The sequence below is a fragment of the Quercus robur genome, chromosome 8 (genome assembly GCF_932294415.1).
Source record: "Quercus robur chromosome 8, dhQueRobu3.1, whole genome shotgun sequence".
NCBI classification, from domain to species: Eukaryota; Viridiplantae; Streptophyta; class Magnoliopsida; order Fagales; family Fagaceae; genus Quercus; species Quercus robur.
In genome coordinates this window covers 7672356-7683982 of record NC_065541.1, presented here as the reverse complement: position 1 = coordinate 7683982, position 11627 = coordinate 7672356, and the positions used below count along the sequence as shown (strand labels likewise).

General features: G+C 34.9%; 1 protein-coding gene across 1 annotated transcript; it reads right to left on the bottom strand.

Moving 5' to 3' along the window:
* Positions 1–8563: 8563 nt before the first annotated feature.
* LOC126695783 (receptor-like protein kinase 7) lies at positions 8564–10882 on the bottom strand. Its single transcript, XM_050392598.1, has one exon. The coding sequence runs from the start codon at positions 10880–10882 to the stop codon at positions 8564–8566; it is 2319 nt and encodes a 772-aa protein (XP_050248555.1).
* Positions 10883–11627: the final 745 nt, after the last annotated feature.

Below are 11627 nucleotides of genomic sequence, written 5' to 3'. Positions count from 1 at the left end.
GCAAGTTATTCAAGTTTCCGAGTTTTATAAAAAATGGCACCTGGAACTCGAGTTTCATAAACTCAAGTTCCTTGTACATAAAGTTCAATAGACTTAAAATTTCTTGTTTACACAGTTTTATTAGCATGCAAACCAACATTGATTGACTTTGTGATGTCATCCCTCTACCTCATGTCTAGCACCACTGCCAACTTTATTTGAATAATTTTCCTTTCCAATACCTTAGATAAAAGAGTGCAAACCAACATTGACTGACTTTGTGATGTCATCCCTCTGCCCCATGTCCAGCACCACTGCTAACTTTATTTGAATAATTTCCCTTTCCAATACCTTAGATAAAAGAGTTAGAAAGGCATGCAAAGTATACTGATGTAATGTGTGGTAAGTGATTTTTGTTTGTTTATTTGTTTTTTTTTAAGATAAATAATGTGTGGCCATGTGAGTGCTATGGGGAATGGTGTTTTTCTTACATGGTCAGTACTCGAATTTTTGAAACTCGAGTACCATTTTAAACTCGAGTTTCACAAAATCAAGTTTTAAAAAAGTGGTAGATTACTAAATATTTCTCAAATAGTGATAAAACATTGCATATTTTTCCAAATGGTGGTATTTGGCCATTTTGGCCAAGAGAGATGGTTAACTTGTGTGAGAGAGAGAGATAAATATCTTGTTGGTGCAAATTGATATGAGAGAGAGAGAGAGAGAGAGAGAGAGAGAGAGAGAGAGAGAGAGAGAATAAAAACATCATCTAAATTGCCAATTTCTATGTTAAATTGAAGTTCCTGAACCAAGTTTTTATGATTTTTACAAATTCAACTCTTTGATCTTGTTTCCTTTGGTTTTGTTATTTTATTTTAATGTTTCTAATGGGTCTCAGGTGAGTAAAGTGTCAAATTTCAAATCATAGCAATTTAAATTTTGTTCAAGCCACATATTGGTTTGTTGTAATTTTCCCAAAGAAAAATATACCACAATGTCTGAACAATGGGTTGGAATACCTGAACCATATATAGTAGACTTCATGTTGGGAATTTACACAAATTCTTAGATTTGTTAGAAATGAAAAATAGATAAAAATAACACACGCATAAGGAAATCAGATGAGACAAGAAATTACGTATATATTTCCTATGTTCATGGAGTTGTAGTGATTTAATATTTCTAAAACAACATATATATAAGATGTGACAATACAATGTTTCTCTCAAAACAACATGGCCTATCGGCTCAAGCCACTGTTCCACAAACTAGGCTTTAGAAAATCTTCCATTAAAACCGTAGTGCTTTTATATTGAGTCAAATCATAATTTTGATCGAACACAAACTAGGCTTCACATATCCCACCACTTACACTTGTTGAAGGGTCAAGCATGTTGCTTTGCCTAGAGAACGAAAATTACCCACTACTTGATGTAGAGAAGTTTCACAAAGATTTAGAAGGTGCACATCAACCCTACATGGTGCATGAAGTGGAAAAACTTGATATGATAATATTTTCCATTTGCCAAGATAAGGTTATAATATTTTCAACACTAATTCCACCTATTGATTTTATCATTTCAAATGTATTTAACGGTATGGTGGAATAAAAATCATCTTTGACGAGGAACTAGTCTGAGGCCCCTTAGAATTCATGCATGATCCTAAATGAAATAAGAAAGAAATGCAAAGTGGATCAACACATGACTTAATGGTTTGAATATGCATATGACACTTCACTAAATGGATGCAATCTAAATGAAATGAACATGATTACATGACAAAACTATCCATTAAGGCCAATTACAAGGTTTATAAATCAATCACGTCACTCAAACGATGGTTACACAATGAAATGTCATTCACGCATCTTGTTGAAAACATGGTGTGCAACATGAAAACAACCCCTGATTAAGTGAAGGATCAGGCATAAAAATGTCCAAAATTTACACGCCTCAATGGCACCAAAGGTCAAAAACCCCATCATGTACAAACATTTGACAAAAAGCAATTGAAAAAAAAAAAAGGAAAAAGAAAAAAGAAAAAACACAAGCACAATATCGAAACTTGTAAACACCAAAATTCATAAACCTAGATATGAATCTATGTGATTTTATTATGTAAATGCGAGAAAATATCATGAGATTACCCTGATTTGATGAGTGAAAGATGTTGGAATCAAAGTTATGGTTAAACTGAAATTTGAAAGAGTGTGAAAGAGATAGGGTTTAGTTTCAGACGACTAAGAGAAAGAAAATTAAAGGCCAAATCATTAAAATACATGTTTGAGAATCTCAATTCACCTAGTGTCTACCGAGACATTTTGTATGACCTTTGTTGGCCGAGTTTCTAATGAAAATTCTTGCAATGCAAAATATAAAAGTTCGGACTCTCAGCTCTCATACAGAAACTATATTAATTCACTCTCCACACGTAAAAATTACTTGCACAAAGATTAAAAGCACAAAGAAAAACATATCTTTGGCTCTTTCACGAAGAATTTAATGCGTTTATAGATGTTTGGACCAGAGTAGGTTTTTTTTTTTTTTTTTTTTTTTTATAATAAACGGCAGAATTTTATTCAATGAAAGAATAAATTTATACAGGAACAAGGCGGTATCAAGGAGAGCCAAACAAAACTACACAAGCTACAGAGCTTTCCCACCACCTATCAAAAACAGTAGCAATATGCAAGGTTACATAAAGGAAAGCCAAAGAAAAACAAGACTATCCTACAAACTCAAGACAAGCTTCCATAATTAGCTTCCAAATATTCTATAGCATGGGCTATAGCAGACCTGGCTAGAAAAGAAGGGTCAGGGCGTGGAGTACCGTAGTGCATGGGCCTCATTCTGCCTATTCCAAATCATCCAGTTGGTTGTGAAAAATATTGCAATCTCTAGGTCATTTTTTCTTTGCATAATTTGATCAACCACATCCACAAATGAAAGATTTGTGCAATGAGACATGGTCCCCCTTAAGCATGTGGACTTCCAAACCATTTCAGAATATGTACAGCTTAGCAGGATATGGTTTGTTGACTCCACTCCATCCTTACAACATTCAAATCCAGCATCAAACAAAATTTTTCTTCTAGCTAGATTTGCTTTTTTAGGCAGTATATCTCTACAAGCTCTCCGAATGAAAGTTTTGATTTTATTACATACCTTGGCTGCCCAAATCGCTTTCCAAATTTTATTGCACTATGAGTAATTGGATGATCTTGTAATTGGATCAATGAGGTTATCCACTGTGGCCATTGATGACATTGCGGAGCATGGGGTTACCACCTTGAATGATGGTGTAGTTGGTTCTACATCATTTGCCATCTTTGTGGATCTTGAGGAAGGCTCATGCTTTGGTCAAAGCTATAGATGTCCTTAACTCCATTTGAAGTGTTAGGACAAGCAGGTTTCCACTGCCCTACAAGAGGGCTTAAGATGTTGACTACATACCCCATATCCGGTCTTTGGTATGGCTTGGGAGTAGTGCAATGTCCTGCCAGCTCAGCAACTTTGTATATGCTCTCTATGGTCTCCTCATCGGGGTTAATAGTTTGGTCAATGGCATTGGCAATTGTCTCCTTGTTGTTTAGAATCCTACAAAACTATGTGACCAAATGAGGGTTCTCATCCGGCAGAGTGTCATCTACAGCTTTTCTTCTAGTAATTAGCTGCATCAAAACCACTCCAAATGCATATACATCCGCTTTGGTGGTCACTGTTCCTGTAGCTGCTGACAAGGAAAGGAACTCATCAAGCTGATCACTTGCAATGGTTCAACTAGTGACATCTAACTAGAAAATAATTATTCATGGTGAACATTGGTGTCAACATACTTGGTATGACACAAGCACATGAAGAGAAAAGATTGTACAACAACAAGAAGCCCCAGCCTCAAATTGTAAGGTCGTTTATAGATCATCAATAGATTAGTCAAGGTTGACTATATGTATATAGTGGTAGAGTCAAAATTTCAGTTTGGAGACTAGGAAAAATTAAAAGACATGAATGGAATTAATTATAAAAATTATAAGATGTATGAATAATATATATGTAAAATAATACAATATCATGCAAAATAAAATGTAAATGTAAATTGTAATTTGTTTATCATTTCTAGATTAATTTACTTAGTTGCGCTCAAAGTTTTTTCATATTTTTTATTTTTCTTCATGATTTTTTTTCAATAATTTGATTAATGAGGATAAATTTAGAAAATAAATAAAATATAAAAGTGTTAAAAATATAACAATATGCTTGGAAAGTTGCACGCTAAATGTATTGATTGCTTTTAAAAAAATGTAGAACTCAATATTTCTTTATCTATTTTTCTAATCATTTGAATTTTGAGTTTATAGCAAAAACCTGAAGGTCAAATGTAAAACTTACAAGAAATTATATATCAAGCTGGATAGGTAAAATGAAGAAAATAATTTTCATGAAATTGTTAAGATTAGGGAAATGAAATAAAGAGACTTGCATTGCGTCTAATGCATTAACGATGAGGATCAAAGAGTGTGAGTAAAAGAATATAGGCAGATTTAAGAAGCATGAGGATTGATATGTGAAAGTTCAAATAGTGTATAAAACACCCTTGAACGTTTAGACCCTCAATTACAAAATAACCAATTCAAGCTTTATGACAAACAACTAGTGTGCGGAAAATGAACAAAAGCTATGAACAGAATTGGTAAACAATCTAAGCCAATTAAAATCACATTCATAGCAAAAAATAAAAGGCAAAGATTAAGGGAAGGAAGATGCAAACACAAGGACAACACACGATGTGTTATCGAAGAGGAAACGGAAGCCCTCGGCATAAAACCTCTTCGTCGCCCTCCAAGCGGTAAGTAATCCACTAGAAAATGTAGTTGGGATACATGAACAGCAATAGATCCTCCAAGCCTAATCTACCCAGTGTACCTAAGTCCTCCAAACTTCTTGCTCCAACGAGATTGCGCCGAACCTATTTCTTTTCTACCTTCCCGGATTCCGTTACTTGACCATAGCATCAACCAATGTAGATTGGCTCCTTCCTAACTGCTTCCCAGAACACCAAATAGCCCTCTCACAGTAATGGATATGGTGAGAAAAGGTTTTGGTAAAAAGACCTCTCAAGGGTTTAACAATGGAGAGGAAGATAGTTGAGGAATTTGAAGAGATTGAAATTCATTTCAATCCTCTAACTTAACTTTTGTGCAACTGAGTCCTCTAAGACTCACATTTATTCAATTCAAGTATTTTGTCCAATTTTGTTAAAAATTTTCCGTTAAGTATGCTATTAATTAATTAAAAAAATTTATCACATAAAAAATCTTGAAATATTTTTAATAATTTTATAGATTTTTTTTTCATGTGAAAATAATATTTTTTTAATGAAATTTTTTTAACAAAATTCAAAATTGGATAGAAGTCCTAAATTAAATAAATTTGAAGTTTAAAAGACTCAATTAAATAAAAGTAAAGTTAGAAAATTGAAATAAATTTCAGTCAAATTTAAAGGGTTGAATTTTTATTTTAGCAAAATCTAATAACAAGGTTAAGGCATAATTAACAAAAAGATATAAAATATATTATTTTTCCCAAAAAAAAAAAAAAAAGAGAGTTTTACTAGACTTTGGATAACGCAACACAGGATGATGTAAAGTTGTAATCTAATTTCCAATTTTGATTTTGGTGGAGAGAGTGAGAGAGATTGTTTGGTGAGTGAACGAACAACGTGAGACAATGGATAGTTAATACAGACAACCTATCATGTGAAAGATTAATTGAAATTTCAGACTGTTAAAAGGGAACTGATTGTCAACAATGATTTCGCAAACTCGCCACTTTTTTATTTTGATGAACTCTGGCCACATTTATTTTTTTCGTGTGGGTAAAACAACTCAGGATTTTCATTGGGTTGGTTTAGGTTTACTATAGTCTATAGGCCCATAATTATGGGTACATTTTGTAGGATGGAGAAGAGAGTGCACAACCGCCTTTGGTTTGACTAATAATTTTGGGATCCTTTTTCAATGGGGACCTTAGATAATGACTTGAGTGGCCAAAGCCTACGGCTCTTGAAAATATTTATTTTTTTTTGGTAAAGAGGAAATTTCATTAAAACAAACTAAAGGCTACCAAAGACAGAAGGAATAGCCCTGATACAATACACACCCTCCTTATCCGCACTAATAAGATCAAGCAAGTCCACAGGAGGGTCCTGATACACATAATAACAACAATCTTGGAGCGCACCTCTCCTAGCTAAAAAGTCAGCACAACAATTAGCTTCACGATAGCAATGCCCAATCCGAACTTGGCCAAATTGGGATATCAACTGTCTACAATCATCAACAATAGGCATAACAACCCGGTTCGAATAATAAGGATCTCTAATAATATCAACAACTGCTTTGGCATCAATTTGAATATCAACATCTTGAAGATGCATGTTGTGACAAAGGTTGAGGCCATCACGAAGAGCCCAAAGCTCAGCTATAAAGCTTGTGGTGACTCCGATGCATCTAGAGAAGCCACCAAGCCAATCTCCACAATCATTCCGAACGATGCCACCGCAGCCAGCTCTACCAGCTCTTGAAATTGAGTACATAAATAATTACAAAATTTTAATTTAAATTCAAGGCAAATAATGGAATCCTATATACTATGAACCATGGAATTAAGGCCATTTCAAATTAGCAATTTAATGCAATAGAAACAGCACTAATCATTTTGTTCACTTATTATTATTTTTTTGGGGTGCCTTTTTTATATATAAATACATGAAATTATTTTTAATTTCTTTTCCTTATTCTATTTTTCATTTTCCTTTTTTTATTATTCTTTTTAAAATTTCCTCCTCTCTCAGTCTTTCTTACCCAAGCCACTCTTCATGGTTCAAACCCCGTTGGCTCATGGGCACAAGATGTATAAGGCGAATCGGAAATAATCTCGGCCGTCCATTACACTCTACCATCATCAGCGGTTTCTCACCCATAACAAATGCCGTGGTTCTCCGATTCTTCTTTTACTCTGGTTCCATTCATGTAGTCTAGGCCATTCATTGTGTATTCCATGCTTAGACTTACATAGGTGTATTTTGCGTTGAGTATTCCATTCATGTAACCGCTCTTTGGAACTTGTTGCTTGATAAATCAATTGTTGGGAAGATGGTTGGGACTATTACTAATTTTGTCTCCAATCCTTTCATTGTCTCCTTTATTGAATCTTGATAAACACCACATCTCCTAGATCAATCATATAGATCAAAAGGATATGGTCCATCTTTATCTTCATCACTAATCATCATGGCTTTCAACATTTCAAATTAATCTCTCGATAAAAGACCAGTAAACTCATTGCTAGAGAGGTCGAGAATTTGTATTTTAGAGAAAAGCATCACATTACTTTTATGGTTTCCTACGGAACCATGAAACCAATTAAATCTCTAGACAAGAACCATAACTCCAAAAGACAGGTATAAATCTCTATGTGTTATAACTAAAGTTTCTCAATTAAATTCTTCTTAAAAGGAAAACCATTATTCAAATATGTTGAAATTAAGGACTGCAACAGCCTTGTTTGTTGGTGTTGATTTTTTGCTGATTTTTATGATGGGAAAAGCAAAGCAGAGACTGTTATTTTGTTACACAAAAGGTATTTTTTTGTACTTTATGATTTCTTTCTCTTACACATGTCATCAACAAGGATAGATTGGTCTCAAAATTGTTCAAAGCCCTCTTACCAGACCTTTAATGGATCCAAATTGATGTAGATCATCCTTTTTATACCTTCTATCTGCTGCTCCTCATACTCTCCCTTGGCTGGCTACAATTCTTTTAGTGAGCTTGGTTCATACAATATAGGAAAATGCCCGACACTAATTGTGCTTCTCTCTCTCCATTAGTGTGATTATTAATTTTATATTGACGGGAAAGATTCTAGAATGTTCAGAACCATACCAAATTTTTTTCATCCTGATAATCGAAGCATTCCGGACATTATATAAAATGGATTTGGACCCAAATTATCTGGTGAAACTATTAAAGATATATCAAATCTTTTTTTTCTGAATGCAAGAAAATACGTGGGTGAGTCCTGTATAATCAAGTAGAGTGAATGGATGAGGAAGAACGTTTCTTTCAAGGTGGGGTTGGGAGTGTATTACTTGCCATTTCCACTATATATCCAATCTCTGTTCCCCTTCTTACGATTACTTAGTAGAAAGTAGAATCTATGGAGTGTAGTTTTCTTTCTCAAATTCAGAATTCTTCAGTAATTTTTGCCATTATAAACAATTCATCTATCATTTTTTATTGAGCAAAATAAAATATTAAAAGTACAACTGAACACAAGGCCATCCTTTGAACTAAGTCCAACATGCCACATAGTCTCTCTCAAAAAAAAAAAAAAAAAAACATACACACATACATACAGAAATACTCTCAAATATAAAATACATAAAATAGAAGTACAAGTAAGCACAAGGCTAGCCCCGGAATTAAGCCAAACATGCCATTCAATCTCAAAATAAACAAACAAATACACAAAATACCATCAAAAGAGAGGCTAGTCAAACAGAGCACCCCTTTAATGCATTAATTTCTTCTTTGTCCAGGTCTTCGATTATTAGGCCTTCTCTTCTTGTCCGTTTGTTTTCCTTCAATGAACCTTACTAGCCATTTAGGTTTTCTTATTTTAAACACAACATATCCAATAGCTAATCCAAACAACAAGCCACATCCATAGCCGATTAACACAGCCTTCCAACCAAATCCGCTTGCAAACAATGAATCATTGTCTTCTTGGAATGTTGATGGTGGTGCTGGTTGTGTCAGCTCATTAGTGCCACATTTACTTGACAATGGAAATCCACACAATCCTAGGTTTCTATCATAGGAGTTGTTTTCAAATGTAGAAAATTGTTTGGCTTGAGGTATGGGTCCAATAAGCTGGTTTTGTGAAAGATTTAACATGGCCAAAAATGTTAGATCTGTTAGTTGCAAAGGAATTTCTCCAGTGAGGCTATTTGAAGAAAGGTCTAAGGATTCAAGTGCTGTCAATTTTGCCAATGATGATGGGATATGGCCAGTTACGCTACTATGGGAAAGGTTCAGTAGTCGAAGGACTGTAAGCCTTCCAAGTTCTTCTGGAATCACTCCTTCGAATTTGTTGCTTGATAAATCAATTGTTGTGAAGATGGTTAGGATTCTCTGTAGATTAATTTCCAACCCTTTCACTGTCACCACCACCGAATCTTGATATTGACTACTTTCACCCATATAATGTGGTTCAAGTCTGTCTTCATCATTAATCATCATCATGGCATTGAAATTTTCAAAATAATTTCTTGGTAAAAGACCTGTAAACTCATTGTGAGACAAGTCAAGAATTCTTAGCTTAAAGAAAAACACCCCACTACTGTTATGATTTCCTATAGGTCCATGGAATTTGTTGGATTTCAAGACAAGAACCTGCAGATTGGTAAGAGCTTCAGACCAATAAGGAAATAAATCATTAATCTTGTTGTTTCCAAGGTCAAGAACTTCCAGATTTGTACAGTTGATAAAAGATTTTGGTAATAGCCCTTTCAAATTATTGCCATTGAAGACAATAGTTCTCAACTGATTACCCTTAAGTACTTTGATATCAGATGTAATTGGGCCTTCAATATCATTCAACGAGATATCAATTAGGTTCATGTTTGGTAATCCCCAGATTCCAATAGGAACTTTACCCGAGAGTGAGTTATTGCTGACCTTAAAACGACGTAAAGTGGAACAATTGGCATAACTTGCTGGAATTTCACCAGTGAGATAGTTCTCAAACACGAAAAGCGACCTCATAGTACCTTGCTTGCACATATCTGGTGGAATTGGACCGGTAAAGAAATTTGCAGCGATGTTGATGTAATTAGTTTTAGCCCAGGAGAGAAGGTTATGAGGCAGCGGACCAGTGAAGTTGTTTCTATACAGAGAAAGGTCCACAAGCTTCGTGAAGTTGCCGAACTCGGCCGGTACCTGGCCAGATAGCTCGTTTTGAAATAGTTGCAGAGAAACCAGGTTATTCAAGAACCTCAACTCAGATAGATCGCCTTCAAGATAGTTATTCGAAAAATCAAACATTTCAAGCTTCGTGAGGTTTCTTAGACCGATAGGAAGTTTTCCTGTGAATGAATTGTTATAGAGCTCAAGCTGCCACAGGTTGACTAGGTTCCCGATCTCAACTGGGATTTCCCCCGTCATGTTATTGACGGAAAGCTCCAAGTTGATTAGCTCTTTAAGGTTTCCAATCTCTGCTGGAATTGTGCCTTGGATGCCGCAGTTTGATAGGTAAAGCCAAGTCAAGTTAGTAAGCAGCAACACCTCGTTTGGAAATGGAGAAGGATTAAAAGGATTGTCTCCAAGGCTCAGCCAAACAAGACCGGTCATGTTTTGGAGTGATTTCCATGGGAAAGTCCCGGAAAATCGGCTTGCATTCAGATGTAGATACCGTAATTGGTTTAGAGAGGATATTTCTGGAACCGACCATCCTGTGAACAAATTGTTGCCCAAATCCAAGTATTGCAATTTGACACATTTTTTCAAGTCGTCCATAATTGGACCGTGCAAGTAGTTGAACCCGAATGAGAGCTTTTCTAGTGATTGGAGCTGGCATATGGAATCAAGAGGAAGAACCCCGGTTAAATTTTGGTATGAAAGTTCGATTTCTGTAATGGAATCGTCGGAGTTGCAGGAGATTCCAGTGAAGTTGCATATGGAATTTCCGGATTCCCAAGAACTGAAGACATTGGTGTTTGATGTTTGAAGGGCGGATTTTAGTTTCATGAGAATTTGAAGGTCATTGGATTGGATTCCAGAGGGAAGGTGGAAGAAGCAAAAAAGGAGGATGAAAGGGTAGATAGGCGGACGCGACATGTCCTATGGTGGACTGAATGGCGTAAACTTTTGTCGGTATTATCTAGTATGATCTTATTTAGAGAATAATGAATTTAAGGCTGAAGATAGTGCCATTTTATAGCAGAATGGTGGGAAGTCACGCTATTTCATCTGAAAGTAGAAAGTCAATTCGTGACATAAGCATTGTGACTGTTCAAGTTTTAATTAGTATGGCCGTGACTTGAGAACTGGGATATGCCGTAGCTTTTTAATCTTCGTCATCTTACATAACCAAAAAATATATATATATATTCGCTGTATTTTTTTTTTTTTTTATTATTATTATTAGGGTAAATTTCATCCACATTCATGAGGTATGCGCTAATATCAATCAGGTACAAATTTTTTTTTAAATAGCCAATTTGGTCCTTAAAACTAACTTAATCCCTAAATATTTAGTTATTTTTTTCAACTGTTTTATGAACTAAATTAACTTTGGAGACATCTTCACTGCATTTATGATATGGCCGTAAGTGCAAAAAATATCTTGCACATTTGTGAACAATTTTCCCGAAGCATATTGGCTTTTTATCACAACTAACACCCTACTTTCTTGCAAAGCAAGGCTACTTTTTTCCAAGTACTTGATTTTTTAGTAGTGTTAATTACACACAAACTATTTTACACAATTTTATACACACTCTAAAAAGCAACTGACATGGTGACTTCCAAGTTGGATAATTTCTTTTGGGTATGTAAAATAGTTTATGTGCTATGGTACATT

Bases quoted from the DNA above. Each gene is read 5' to 3' on its own strand.
- LOC126695783 (XM_050392598.1), bottom strand. From the start codon at position 10,882: ATGTCGCGTCCGCCTATCTACCCTTTCATCCTCCTTTTTTGCTTCTTC.